At 44.0% G+C, this 14,529-nt stretch overlaps 1 protein-coding gene across 2 annotated transcripts; it reads left to right on the plus strand.

The window, feature by feature from the left end:
- The first annotated feature begins 2,417 nt into the window (after positions 1-2,417).
- ZNF75D (zinc finger protein 75D) lies at positions 2,418-14,384 on the plus strand. Of its 2 annotated transcripts, XM_082681897.1 has the most exons (4): positions 2,418-2,556; positions 4,034-4,560; positions 7,400-7,526; positions 13,031-14,384. In XM_082681897.1, exons 2-4 carry the CDS (start codon positions 4,114-4,116, stop codon positions 13,738-13,740), a joined length of 1,284 nt encoding a protein of 427 aa, XP_082538023.1. In that variant the 5' UTR covers positions 2,418-2,556; positions 4,034-4,113; the 3' UTR covers positions 13,741-14,384. The 2 variants fall into 2 exon arrangements, with proteins under 2 accessions (XP_082538023.1, XP_082538024.1); XM_082681898.1 differs by lacking the exon at positions 4,034-4,560 and having other exon boundaries at positions 2,424-2,556.
- Positions 14,385-14,529: the final 145 nt, after the last annotated feature.

Here is a 14,529-nt window from a genome sequence, read left to right on the forward strand (position 1 = left end):
CACCCCACCCTCCTTGTTTGTCTCCCCCCATCTCAAATGCAGGCCAGGCCTGCTCCCCTTCTCCCCCATGAAACCTGTTCTCGGCCCAACCATTTTGTCCCTTTACCCCCTGCCTCTTTTATAGAACTGTTCTTGATGGATCTGGAGCTGAAGGGGACTTTGTGCTCTTTCCGGTGACTATGTACTTCTCCCAGGAGCCATGGGTTGTCAGGGTCCCAGCAAGAGGGTCCTCTCCAGGGACACGGTACAGGAGATTAATGGGAATGTGGACTCAGTGGGTGAGGACTTCTTTTCCAGGGATGAAGACTGGGCTGTTTCTGACCAGGATCCTGTCCTTTAGACACCCACCTCCTGACATCAGCTCTGAGTTGGGCCAAGAAAGCTCCACAGGAGGTGTCCCTTGATGTGATGTCCCCTTGACTAGGATCAGTTCAGCATCAGCTAAGCAGCACAGTAGCCTCAGACTCAAGCCCCAGCCACCAGAGCCCTTTAGATTTTACATAGTTTCTCTTTTTTATTTTGTGTTTCAACCATATTAGCCAAGACATTACTATGGATGGGATCTGGGTGTTATGGGTTTAAATTATAAACCTTTAATTTTGTAGAGTTTTATAAAAGAAAACATGACTCAGTGCATGCTTTTACCACTAACCATATTAACAATATGTGATGAAATTTGTTTTAAGTGAATTACGACTTGTCTTCCTGGAACCTCTAGTCCTTCTCAAGAATTTTCTCTTTTCTTTGAAGCGTAAAAGCCATAGTAGGCTATAAGAAAAATTGAAGAGATCATTATATTTATGTCCATATTCGTTCTAAATGGCTAACTATATAATCTATAGATAATTTCTATTGAAGACAATTACAAGGGATAACTGGCAGATTAATATTAAACTCCACACGGTTTAAAAACCTAACTATTTCAAATAAAAAGGAAAAAGAAAACAAAAAGAAAATGCCTTTATCCGACCGTCCTCATTGGTTAGTGACTCAGCTGAAAGGTAAGCCTGGGAATTGTCCAGAAGCAACAGTGCTCTGACTTCCCCTTCATTGTCCTAAAACATTCGGTTGACAATGCCTGACCTCAGGAACAGAGCTTTGAAGGAATCATTCTGAAAATGATTCTCTGGTGAAGCAAACATCTTTACTAGGTTTACAATCACAGACAACGCAGTGTCCTCTCGCACACTTCTGGGCAGCTTTACTTTGCAAATATGGATTGACCTTATCTTCTTAGAGTAATCTTCATTTGCATGTAAAAAGGTGGACAGGTGATCCTTGTTTATTTTCCTCCCAGGCATGCAGAGCTCTTGTCCCCTAGCCTGAGTGGTTTCTCACACTGATTTACAAAAGACGTCAATTTCATCCCCACTGTACAATTGAGCTACATACAGTTTCTCCTCTTTGATTCATACGGATAACTTCTGTCCAGATGGCTCAACACTAGGTAAACACTGAAAATTTGGAGACACTGACAACCCGAGATATTCGGGTTCTTAGAAAGAGGCCTTCTCCAGAGGACTATGCTAAGCATTACAGAAGATATAAGACGAAACAAGGTTCCTCTCCTTCAGGGAAGCATAATGTAGTAGCAGAAACACGGGGTATGCCAACAGGAGACCAAAATTGGTCTAAAATCTGCCACCGGTAATCCAAGTGACCCTGCGGACGTCGCGTCCTGCATCTCAATTTTTTTATATGTCAAGGAGAGATATAAATGGAACCCACACCATACGGTTAAAACCTACCTAACAAGAATAAAATAATAATAGCTGGGAAGGAAGTGCCAGCGAACCAGACAAGGGATTTAAAAATATAAGGGGCTGTTATTCCTGATCTAGCGAGGGGTCTGACTAGGAGGACCAAAGGCCTCTTAACTTAAGGAGTCCCGGGACAAGCCTAGGGATGATTTTCGGGGTTGGTGGCCCTAACCAGGCGAACTTCCCGGGAGAAAGGGAAACCGACTGCCAGAACGCGACGCAGGAGTAATCTGGACGCCACTCCGCAAGTCGGGGGTCCGAGATCACGGCGTCGCGCGTCAGCAGGCTGCATCATTCCCAGGAGACGAGACGCCTATTGTGGCATAGCTAGGCCTCCCGCGGGCCCGAGACGCGGTGACCAGAACTCTTTTATTTGCATCCGGGGCTAAACCCGAGATGGGAAGGACCCGCGAGCCCTTCCGGACTCGCTAGGCTGCGACTCCCCAGACTGAGGGAGGGCGAGGTTGGGCGTGGCTGTCACGGAACCACCGGAAATGCATTCTTCCTTTTCCGGTTGGGGCCAGTCCACAGCCCGCGACCCCGAAATGGCGGGTTGCGGAATGTTCTCGGGCCGCTAGTGGGATTGGGCTGGGGACTGAGCTGCCAAGGCCCCGCGCTCCCGGACCCCGGCGTCTTGGCGCGCCGCTCGCGGGGCCTCGCGCTTTCCCGACATCGCCCCCGGGAGCGCGGGAACCCGGACTTTCCATCCTCCCCGCGGGGGCGAGAGGCGTGGCGACTTCATAGCCGAGCCCAGAAAGAGGGAAGTGGCGTCCACGGAAGCCGAAGCTGGGTGGAGGTAATTTGATTTTCCTTCTGGGTTTGGTCAGGAGGGCCCCCGAGAGATGCCGGCCGCACGCGCCAGCTGCGTGGTGGCGAGCTGGGGTGCGGGCGCGCAGCCTTTTCCTTTTCGCGGTGGCGTCGCTGCTGGGCGGCGGGTCGGCCTGAGAGCCGGCGGGACCTGTTCTCAGCGAGGCCGGCACTCAGTCTCCTACAGCCACATCTAATCTCTGGAAGCAACCTCTTTGTACCCTGTGTGCAGATATAACCCAGGGCTGCTGCTGAAGCACGCTCGGAGGCTGCCGGTGTGCTGAGTGCACGCGGGCGCCCTCGCGGTCGGTCCTCACATGTAGGTGTAGATGGGGGATGGGGCGTAAGGCCTACCAAGGAGCCCAGCGAAACTTGCCCGTTTCCGCTGGCTTATGAGCATATCCCTGGAGAAAGGGTCATTTCAGCTTCCTAGACATTAGTTTTGGCTGACAAAGAAAAACAGGACGTGTCCCTGTACCTCCTGAGCCTGTACAGGCAGCAAGGAACCAGCCAAATTATTTCTTTGAATACCGGTGACATCCTTGAAAGAACTTTGTTGTTTCTGCTGGATCACCTCCGAGAAAATCAGACTCTCAAGGCCGTCCTCAGCCTTGCTTAAAGATCTCTATGACCCTGAGGAAGTGTAAAGTCAAGAGAAGGCTTACGTTTACAAGGACCCTTCCTATCTCTGAAGAACCTTAATCGTCACCGTTTCTCCTTTCCTTTTTTATAGTTTGACGTTTGGGTATCTTGTAAACAAAGCCAACTGTCAGTTTTTCCAGTAAAGTAAGCAAAAATTTTCAGACACAGGTACAGAGCTGCTCAGTGCCCTTTATAAGTCTTCCCCCAGAAAAACAATGTTGATGCCATCTTATTGCTTAGTGGGGGGATACTTGCTGAGAGGAATAAGGTTGCTTTTTCTCTAATTACTTCTTTTCTGATCTGGCCGCCTCAGTTTCCTTTCCAATATTAATATGAAAAGAGAATATCAAATGTTCCATGAAGCAAAGGCGTCAGTCTCCATAATAGGATGAAAGGGCAGAGAAGTTGTTTTCACCCTGACTAAAGACAAAAAACTGGGGTGATCTATTAAAATTTAGAGAAAGTCAAATATGCCCCATTTGTAAAGGTGGGACAGGAAGCACACAGATTAAGTATTGGATAATATCAAAGCTCGTTTTAGTGAATGGGTGCCAGTTTTTTCACCCATCAACCTTAAAAAAAAAGTGATCAACTGACTTTTGTCTTCTCTGAGCTGTGCTTTGTTTCAGAGTTGGGTAACAAAGGAAAGGGGAAAAACATGTCCAGAAGTAGTCTTGAGTCATCCTGAGTGGCAGTTGATTTTAAAGGCGAGGCAGGACAGGAACTTTTCTGTTCTTTCTTCTCTGATAACTATAAATAGCAAGTAAATATGTGTCATGTGGCTTTCTTCTTGACGTTTACTTTTTTTTTCTGCCCTCCCTCAGTGACCTTGGGGAGAAGATCCACTCATTGGTTTTGTACCAAGCCTGACAAGGCCTCAGTTGTCAAAGGTGGCACCAGGAGGATGTCACACATAGGAGTAAAACTATTCCTAGAGCAAATGATGATGAGACATCTGAAGGTGAATGCATGCTTGTACCCACACGTGGAGGCTTTGTGGGAGACTAAGGGGTCTGTGAAAGAGAGCTCCAGTCAGAGTAAGAAATCCAGCCCACAGATGGACAGTCTTGGTCCTGAGAGCGCTCGCCAGCACTTCCGGAGCTTCTATTATCATGAAGCACCTGGACCGCTTGAGGCTGTCAGCCAACTGCAGGAATTATGCCATCAGTGGCTGAGGCCAGAGATCCACTCAAAAGAGCAGATCTTGGAATTGCTGGTGCTAGAGCAGTTCCTGACCATTCTGCCCAGGGATATCCAGAACTGGGTGCAGAAGTATCATCCACAGAGCATCAGAGAGGCTGTGGCCCTGGTAGACCGTTTTCAGAAAGAACATGGTGGAATAAGTAATGAGGTGAGCAGAAAGATTCCTTACGGGTACACTGAAATAGGGTAAAGGTCCGGGGCGGGGGCTGCTAATTGGATAATGGGATGGATTAGGTCATTCTTCTGTTGTTGCTTTAGAACAGCTAAGTGCGATCTGAAATCACAGACTGGCAGCGACAGTCAGCCTCCAGGTTTCGGAGTTCCTGGGAGTCTTTCCTGGCCTTCGAGAAAAGAAATGCATTTCGCCCTCTTCAGGGCCAGGGTGAATTGAGGGTGATGGGCCTGGTCTAGCATGGCTGAGGAGACAGGACTTAGCAACAGAGAAATAAAAGGCAAGAAAGACTTGGGGAAGGAGAAAAAAACCTGAAAGCGTGGACAGCACTTAGAGATCAAAGGCAAGAGAGGGTAGCAACCGAAGTATAAATCAAACATCTCTGGGGAGACTGCAAAGGAAGAGAAGAGATAGAAAAAAGGGAAACAGGGATACGGAAAGAAGAAAAGTGCCAACAGAAAAATGGAGAGAAAGTGCTGAGGGGTGGTGCCCTCTGTGGTGGGAACACACATCTCAGGGCCAGGAGGAAAGAGCCCTGTGGCCTCCCTTAGTGCTTGGCCTTGGCCTTGCTGGTGAGTGGGGAACCAAGGTCTGTCCTTGGGAGATGGCAGCACACTTCCTTTCCTCGAGAGTCCACCTTGAGGAACACAGGTGTCTTATTACAACTGAAGCATATGGAGGAAAGTTAGAGTCCCAACTCTTCCCTCATTTTTTCCCTCCGCTGCATCCCCTTTCTCCATTAAATCGTTCCCTGGACATGGGAGGATTGGAAAATCTGACTGACAGGAAAACCTTTTTTTCTTTGCGTCCTTATTTTGTTTTAGAGAAAACTAGAAGATACAAATCCACTAGGTCAAGGATCCAAGTCTAGAAAGCAAGAGAGTGGAGGCAGCAAAAGGACAGGCAGCCTACCCCACCCTGCTCGTGGCCTGAGCTGTGGCCATCTGTGGAGGGGTGGAGGCCGGCAGCAGTCACAGCTTCTCTCATTTTATCCTAATCTTCCCAGATCACGTGTATAGTTCCTTGTGAGGAAACCATGGTGCAGTATCTCTTTTTAAAAATGACTTCCTGGGCTTGCCTGGTGGCGCAGTGGTTGAAAATCTGCCTGCTAATGCAGGGGACGTGGGTTCGAGCCCTGGTCTGGGAGGATCCCACATGCCATGGAGCGACTAGGCCCGTGAGCCACAACTACTGAGCCTGCACGTCTGGAGCCTGTGCTTTGCAACAGGAGAGGCTGCGATGGTGAGAGGCCCATGCACTGCGATGAAGAGTGGCCCCCGCTTGCCACAACTAGAGAAAGCCCTCGCACAGAAACGAAGACCCAACACAGCAAAAATAAATTAATTAATTAAAAAATGACTTCCTTTAACGTTACACGCTCCCCAAACCTGGGCTCTAGTCTTGTTTGTTCCTCCACCACCACCCCAAGGCCAAAAGTTCTTTGCTAACGAGGATGGGGATTATTTCTAGGTCACAGCCCATGAGCTGGGAAAGGAGGCATTGCTCTTGGGAGGAACAGCAGTGGCCCCAGGCTTTAAGTGGAAGCCAGCAGAGCCCCAACCAATGGGTGTGTTCCAGAAAGAATGTTGGAATACATACCGGGTACTGCAAGAACAGCTGGGCTGGAATACTCAGAAAGAAACCCAGCCTTTATATGGAAGAGGTGAGGAGCTTCATAATAATTCTCTTCTCCTGGGAGCTGTGATAGTAATTGGTTCAGCTAGAATGTCACGGAATTTTCCAGCTGCCCAGCCCTGCTGGCACTTAGGATGGCTCTCTGGTGGGAGTATAGTAGGCCAGTGGTGGGTGAAGGTGAGGGTCATTCTGTGGTACAGAAACATCCCAACCACAGAACCCTGGTATTTACAATGTGGACCTTGCTCCTTAGAAATCTGAGAGGAGAGAGGAAGATACAGCAGGAACAGGCGGGGTCATCTCACCCTTACAAGTTAAAGGAGAAATTGGGATCAGAAATGGACTGTCATTGGCAGAATGGGAAGATAATTGTACACCAGGAAAAAAGTAATAAATCTCCCACATTTCCTACCGTACACTGGAGGACCTGAGGCTTTCATTTTCAAACACCTCTAATTCTTGCCCAGCTCAGCAAACAATTTATTTTATGAGAGGAAAAACATAATGGATTTCCTTTTATTTCATGAAATCTGTGGAAAGAGTCAACTGGGAACCAATTCTGCGGAGTGGTGGATATTTGGTTCTTGTTTGCAAGGAGAAGGCCACTTCTGGCACAACACATCACACACGCACGCACACACACGTGCGCGAAGATGAGCCATCTTTACCGAAGGAGTCCTATATTGTAGAAATTGCCTCAGGGTATTCATAAATAGAAAAGAGAAAGTTTTTCTGGCTCTTTTCCCCCCACAGCTGTGCCTGCTCAACAGATTCTAGCCTTTTCTGAGCAGGAAAGCACCCCAAGCTGGAAGATGGCATCTGAGCTCATCCTGCCTGAGTCCCAGGTGAGCTGTACTTTCCAGCTTTTCCAGGCAGCCTGAACGTGACCTTGTCTGCTTTTCTCTGCTACCCATGACCCACCGTACCTGGCAGGTGCTCTGAGGTGCGTTAGCCCCAGGTGTTCTCTAGGCAACGAGGCTTGGCCCTGTGGGAATTGGGCACCTCCCAAGCTGTGTACTGATCTCTCTGGTGCCTTCCTTTTCTGCCATCTCACTTCTTTTCCCTTAAATATTATACTCTTAAGGTCTTCAGTGACTGGCCTCCCGTGTCATTTGGAGATGAGTGATAGGATGGCTTTTGTCGTGGCAAGTACTGAACTACAACTTATTCTCTTCTTTAGAGTCTGTTGACATTTGAAGATGTGGCCTTGTTTTTTACCGAGGAAGAATGGCAATTACTGGACCCTGCTCAGAAGATCCTCTACCATAATGTAATGCAGGAAAACTATGAGACTGTCATCTCTCTAGGTAAAGATTCTTCCTTTCCTTTGTGTAGAACTTGTGTAATCTGTCCCGTCCTCAGTTCATGAAAAATGAACTCCTGTGAGAAAGTCCCAGTGTTCCAGTGGCGGGTTGGTTCTCAGCTTGATGGTGTGGGGAAAAGGAAAGGCATATCCAGACCACCCGGAGAGCTTTTTACGAATACACATCTCACTTCTTTATTCTAGGTAGAGTTCTTAATCTCTCATACTCCTGCCCCGCCCTGCAAACCCACTCTTCCCATATCTTTTCCATGTCAGTAGCGGGCACCACGACTTACCCAGTTGCTCAGGCCCAAAACCTCTCAGTTATCCTTCTTTCTGGTCTTTTTGTTACACCCCCCAGCCGATCCGTCAGCAAGTGCCCTGAGCTCTGTCTTCAAAATAGGTCCTGCAACGCCGTTAATCAACTATACTCCAGTATAAGATTAAAAAGTTTTTAACAAAAGGTGCTGAATACAACCACGTCTCAACCTCTTCTGCTCTCACCATCTGGTCTAAGCCACCTCATCTCTAAGTAGGTCTGCTGGAATACCACTGCACTCCCCGCCCCCTCCACGTCGTTTCCATCTGTCCTCCTTATAGGTTTAGTTCTTCGCTTCCTCATTGCATATCCACCTACAACCACAGTAGAGTATAAAGAAGATGTGGAATCTAAGATTCTGCCCATTTAAATGTTGGGAGTAAATAAAAGTATAAAAGAGTCATTCACTTTTCCTGAAAATAGTCTGGAATTAAGATGGCAGTCCATGACCTCAAAGTTTTATTCTCAGAACATTATCATTGCACCCTAAACTTAAAGCGATCTGTTTAGCACAAGGGCAAGAACCATAGACCCGAGGTCCCCAAGAGTTCAAGGACAGTCTTAGAGAGTCTCCTTGAGGTAAGTGTATACATAGGAAGAGGAGAAGATTCCTTGATAGGAACCTTTATAGGAGCTTAACATTTTTAAGATTCTGTTCCTGTATTTTTTCTTTTTTTTTTGTGGTACGCGGTCCTCTCAGTGTTGTGGCCTCTCCCGTTGCGGAGCACAGGCTTCAGACGCACAGGCCCAGTGGCCATGGCTCACAGGCCCAGCCGCTCCGCGGCATGCGGGACCCTCCCGGATCGGGGCACGAACCCATGTGCCCTGCATCGGCAGGCGGACTCTCAACCACTGCGCCACCAGGGAAGCCCTGTATTTTTTTTAATTTAACTTTTAATTGAGTTAATTGTAGATTCATATGCATATTTAAAATGTAATACAAAGAGAACCCATGTACACTTTACCCATTTTCCCTCAATGATAACTTTTGCAAAAGTATATAATATCACAACCAGAATATTAATACTGATATAGTCCACTGACCTTATTCATGTTTCCGTTTTCCCTTGTATGTGTGTGTGTTTAGATCTATAAAGTTTTATCACATGTTGAGGTTTGTGTATTCGCCCCCACAATCAAGATACTGGACAGTTACATAACCACAAGGAGCCCTCCTGTTGCCCTTTTATAACCACACACATTTCCCTCCCACATCCCACCCCATCACCAACCTATGCCAACCACTGATCTGTTCTACAGTTTTTTAATTTTGCCATTTCAAAAATGTTATATGAATAGAGTCATGCAGTATGTAGCTTTGGGGGATTAACTTTTCTCATTCAGAATAAGTCCCTGGAAATTCATCTTAGCTATTGCGTGTATCGGTAGTTCAGATGAACTGCTGAGAAGCATTCCATGATATTGATATGCCACAATTTGTTTAACCATTCACCCATCGAAAGGTATTTTTGCTGTCTTCAGTTTTTGGCTATTGCGAATAAAGCTGCCGTGAACATTCACGTACAGGATTTTGTGTAGAGATAAGTTTTCGTTTCTCTGGGATAAATGCCTTTAAGGGTGCAATTGCTGGTTCATATGGTAATTACATGTTTAATGCCAAACTGTTTTTCAAAGTTGCTGTACCATTTTACATTCTCAGCCAGCAATGGATGTGATCCAGTTTTTCTACATTCTTGCCGTTGTTTAGTAGTATCACCATTTTTTAAAAAAATACTTTTTTTGCCTTTCTGCTAAGTATGTAGTGTTCTCATTGTGGTTTGGATTTGCATTTCCCTAATAGCTAATGACGTTTTGTAGCTTTTCATGTGCTTATTTGCTATCTCTATGTTCAGTGAAATGGCTTTTGCCCATATTTTAATTAAGTTTTTTTTAACTGTTGAGTTTTGAGAGTTCTTTATAGATTCTAGATTCTAGTGCTTTCGTGGATATGTGGTTTGCAAGGAGTTTCCCCAAGGCTGTGTATTTTTCTTTTTATCCTCTTCCCATGGGCTTCCACAGAGTAAAAATTTTGAATTGTGATAACCAATTTTTTATTTTTTCCTTTTATAGATTGTATTTTTGTTACCAAGGCTAGCAGTCTGACTAGCTATAGATCCCTAAAATTTTCTATGTTTTTCCTAAAAGTTTTATAATTTTACATTTAAGTCCACGATTCTTATTGAGTTGATTATTATATAAGGTATGAAGTTTAGGTTGAAGTTCATTTTTTTTGCCTATGGAGGTCCAATTGCTTCAGCCTCGTTTGTTGAAGAGACTGGCCTTCCTCCACTGAAATGCTTTTGCACTTTCGTCAAAGATCAGTTGGGCATATTTGTGTACATCTATTTTGTTCCATCGAGCTATGTGTCTATCCTTCTGCCAGTATGGCACTGTCTTGATTACTGTAGCTATACAATTTAGGAAGCCTTAATATCTATCAGGTAGAGTGATTCTTCCCACTTTATTCTTTTGTCAAGATAAAATTTTATTTTAGCTATTCTAGGGCCTGTTCCTTTCCATGTAAATTTTAGAATAAGCTTATCTATGTCTACAATAAACTTTGTTGGAATTTTGCTAGAAATTACATTAAACCTATATATTAATTTGAGGGGGAGTGATATCTTTACTATGTTGATCTTTCTAATCAGAGAACACAGTATGTCTATTTATTCGGGTCTTCTTTGACTTCTTTCATCAGCTTTTTGTAATTTTCAGTGTACAGATCTTTTGCATGTTTGTTATGTGTATGTAGAAGCTAATTTTCATTGGAGCAATTGTAAATGGTATTATTTTAAATTTGGTTTCTGCATGTTTATTGTTTTTGTATAGGCGTGCCACTAATTTTGTTTTGTTCTCTTATCCTGTGACCCTACTGAACTCACTTATTAGTTCTAAGAAGTTTTTTAAGTCTTTCACTATTACCTATGATGTTAGTACAGGTTTTTTTGTTGATACTCTCATCAGGTCGATATAATTCCTTATTTTCTGAGTGTTTTTTATCGTGAATGGATGTGGGGTTTGTCAAATACTTTTCTGTGTCAGTTAATGGGATTATGATCTTTGAAAGCTCGTTGATATGGTGGGTTATGTTGATTGATTTCAAATGTTGAACCAGCTTTGCATACCTGCAGTAAATCCTACTTGATCATGGTATATAATTCTTAATTATTGTTACATTCAGTTTGCCAGTATTTTGTTGAGGATTGTTGTATTTAAGTTCATGGGAGATGTTAGTCTGTAGTTTTCTTTTTTAGTACTGTCTTTGTATGATTTTGCTATCAGGGTAATTACTGGCCTTATAAAATGACTTGGGTAGTATTTCTTCCTCTTGTCTTTTCTGGAAGAGATTATATACAAGTGGTGTTAATTCTATAAATATTTGGTAGAATTCTCCAGTAACACTATATGAACCTGGAGCTGTCTTTTTTAGCAGCTTTTAAATTATGAATTCAGTTTCTCTAATGGTCAGAGTGCTATTCAGATTATCTATTTCATATTGGTTGAATTATGGTAGTTTGTGGATTTTGAGAAATTGGCCCATTTTTCCTAACTTTTAAAATCCATGAACATAAGTTGTTTATAGTATTCCCTTATTATCTTTTTTTTTTTTTTTGTGGTACGCGGGCCTCTCTCACTGTTGTGGCCTCTCCCGCTGCGGAGCACAGGCTCTGGACGCGCAGGCTCAGCGGCCATGGCTCACGGGCCCAGCCGCTCTGCGGCATGTGGGATCTTCCCGGACCGGGGCACAAACCCGCGTCCCCTGCATCGGCAGGCAGACTCTCAACCACTGCGCCACCAGGGAAGCCCCCTTATTATCTTTTTAATTGCTTCAGAATGTGTAGAGATATACCCAATTTCCTTCTTGACACTGATGGTTTATATCTTCTCTCCTATTATTTTTGTCAGTGTTGATATAGGTTTATCAATTTTATTTTCTTTAAGAATAAGCTTTTTGTTTGATTGTGATTTCTTTTGTGATCTTTATTATTCCTTTCTTCAACTTTTTAAAATTTTATTTTGCTTTTTTTCTAGTTTCTTGAGTTAGGAACTTAGATTATTTATTTGAGACCTTTCCTCTTTTTTATTGTAAGCATTTAGGGCTATACATTTTCCTCTGAGCATTCCCTTAGCTGCATTCCACATATTTTGATATATTTTAATTTCATTTTCATTTAACTATGTATTTTTAAATTACCCTTGAGACTTTCTGTTTGAATCATGGATTATTTAGAAGTATACTGTTTCATTTCCATATATTTTTAGATTTTTCTGTTGTCTTTCTGGTTTTGACTTCCAGTCTGATTCCATTTTTGTCAGATTGCCTTTTCTCACTCAAGCTGTGATTTTTTTTTTTTTGGTTCTAGGTGTGATGTGTTATTTTCTTTATTGCATCCTGATCATTTTGTCTATTATGTTAGGAGAGTCTGGGTCCTATTTAAATATTTTATTTTAATGGGCAGTCACTCTGTTTTAATTTAGCACACAGGTTCTTTCCTACTTTTGTGGAGTATGTGTCTAGTGACAGTTTAGTTTTCAGAGCCTTTATAGTGTTATTGTGGTCTCCTTGGTTTATATGGTACTGCTAGGGTTCCCTTGCGTCCCCGCTGGTGCTGCCTGATGGTGAGGAAGATACTTACCTAGGCCAGAGTGTCTCTCAGTGGGAATCTCTGACCTCTAGGGATGAAAAGGCTTCCTGGGCCCGGCCACTTGTGGCTAGGTCCCTCTTGCTAGTTCTGCATGCCTAATTTGGTGTCTCCTCACTGGAGTTCTAGTGTTGTCAGAAGGTTTCCCATTCAGATTTGGGAAGGAATAAGCCTATCCAGGTAGCCTTCTGTTGCTAGGTTGCGGTTTGGAAAACACTAGATCTGGTTTGCCTTCTTTTTTGGGTGTGGGGATGTAAGACACCTGCTGTGTTACTCTTGTAGTTCTGGGGTCCCAAACCATTTTGCCTTCTTTTTACCACTTTTTAGAATTCTCTGTTCATTGTGTCTTGCATTCTTGAATGGGTTTGTTGTTGTGCCTAGCAAGGAGGATCAGGGAGAAATGGGTCTATGCCATTTTGTCCAGATTGGACCAGAAATCACTTGTTCTTGTATTTTTTAAAAGCTGTCATCATTGATTTTTCTTTTCATTCCTGTAGTTTTCTTGTTCTGGGATCAGATGTCTGATTCTTCTGTTTATTCCAACAGGGTTAAAGCTCAAAAATGACACTGGAAATGACCAACCTATGTCTCTTTCTACATTAGAAATACAAGCATCAGGATGCAAAGTATTAAGAAAGGCCAGAATGAAAGTTGCCCAGAAAACAACGGGCAGAGAAAATCATGGTGGTACACACAGGGTACGGAAACGGCATCGAGCTTTTCCAGGGAAGAAAAGAAAGAAACTTACAACTTGCAGACAAGAGCTTCCAAAACGTATGGATCTTCATGGGAAAGGCCATGCAGGAGAGAAACCTTTTAAATGTCAGGAATGTGGGAAAAGCTTCAGGGTTAGCTCTGACCTAATTAAGCACCAGAGAATTCACACTGAAGAGAAACCCTATAAATGTCAACAATGTGATAAGAGGTTTAGGTGGAGTTCAGATCTTAATAAGCACTTACTGGCACACCAAGGAATAAAACCATATAGATGCTCATGGTGTGGGAAAAGCTTCAGTCATAACACAAATCTACACACCCACCTAAGAATTCACACAGGAGAAAAACCCTTTAAATGTTATGAATGTGGGAAAAGATTCATTCAGAACTCCCACCTTATTAAACACCAGAGAACCCACACAGGTGAGCAGCCTTATACTTGTAGCATATGCAGGAGAAATTTTAGCAGGCGGTCAAGCCTTCTTAGACACCAGAAACTCCACAGGAGAAGGGAATCGTGTCCAGTGTCTCCAGTCTGAAGAAAGCCAGCAGCTAGAGCTTGACCCTAGAGGTGATAAAAGAATACAAAATGATGAGGCACCCAGTGATAGGAATCTATCATCAACAAAATTTGGGAGGGGCACATGTTATGTTTCATAAAAAGGAATCTAAACTCTCTTTTATTCAGCATTGTATCCTCAGTGCCTCCTAGCACAAGACTGATCCATAATGACTTCTTTATAAATAAAAGAGTGAAATAGTTCTCATATATCTAAAGTTACCTATCTATTTCTAACTATCTGTATCTGTCTGGTTACTCAGCTTCCCCACCCCCCGTGATCTAAATTCTTCAGGTATCAGGTGCTCAGCAAATATGTGATGGCCATGAGTCCTACTCCCATTCTTTCTCAGGAGAGACGGAAAATAAGAGTATTCAGGTCCTCTGAAGGGAGCTCAGAGAGAATTACTAAGTTTGAGGCAGTTTCTGTGGCTACCATTCTGGCTACACGAACAACCAAACCAGGGTTCAGGGAACTTCATTCTGGAATAGGAAGAGAGGGTTCAGTGTTTGCCCTGGGAGAAGTACCCCCATTCTAGTTGCCTCTCTCCTGAGCAGCCACTACTGCTGCAGTGTTTTCTGTCAAAGGAATTCCAAGCAGCACGCAGAGGCCTGAATGCCAGCACAGACCTAGGGACCCTGGAAGCACTTGATATCTTTCTTCCTGCTGGTCCTCTCAACACTGAGGTATTCAGAATGAAATGATGAAGGAGGTAATCGGGGCCCTCATCCAGGTATCTGTAGAAGGCAGAGGGCAGTGGTGAATGGC

The sequence above is a fragment of the Grampus griseus genome, assembly GCF_964374135.1.
Source record: "Grampus griseus genome assembly, chromosome: X".
Taxonomy (NCBI): domain Eukaryota; kingdom Metazoa; phylum Chordata; class Mammalia; order Artiodactyla; family Delphinidae; genus Grampus; species Grampus griseus.

What these genes read in the sequence shown, in the direction of transcription:
- ZNF75D (XM_082681897.1), top strand. Translation starts at nt 4,114, where the DNA reads ATGTCACACATAGGAGTAAAACTATTCCTAGAGCAAATGATGATGAGA. An exon ending in ATGGTGGAATAAGTAATGAG is followed by an intron (nt 4,561 to 7,399) that starts GTGAGCAGAAAG and finishes TCTCTTCTTTAG; the next exon opens with AGTCTGTTGACATTTGAAGA. An exon ending in TGAGACTGTCATCTCTCTAG is followed by an intron (nt 7,527 to 13,030) that starts GTAAAGATTCTT and finishes TTATTCCAACAG; the next exon opens with GGTTAAAGCTCAAAAATGAC.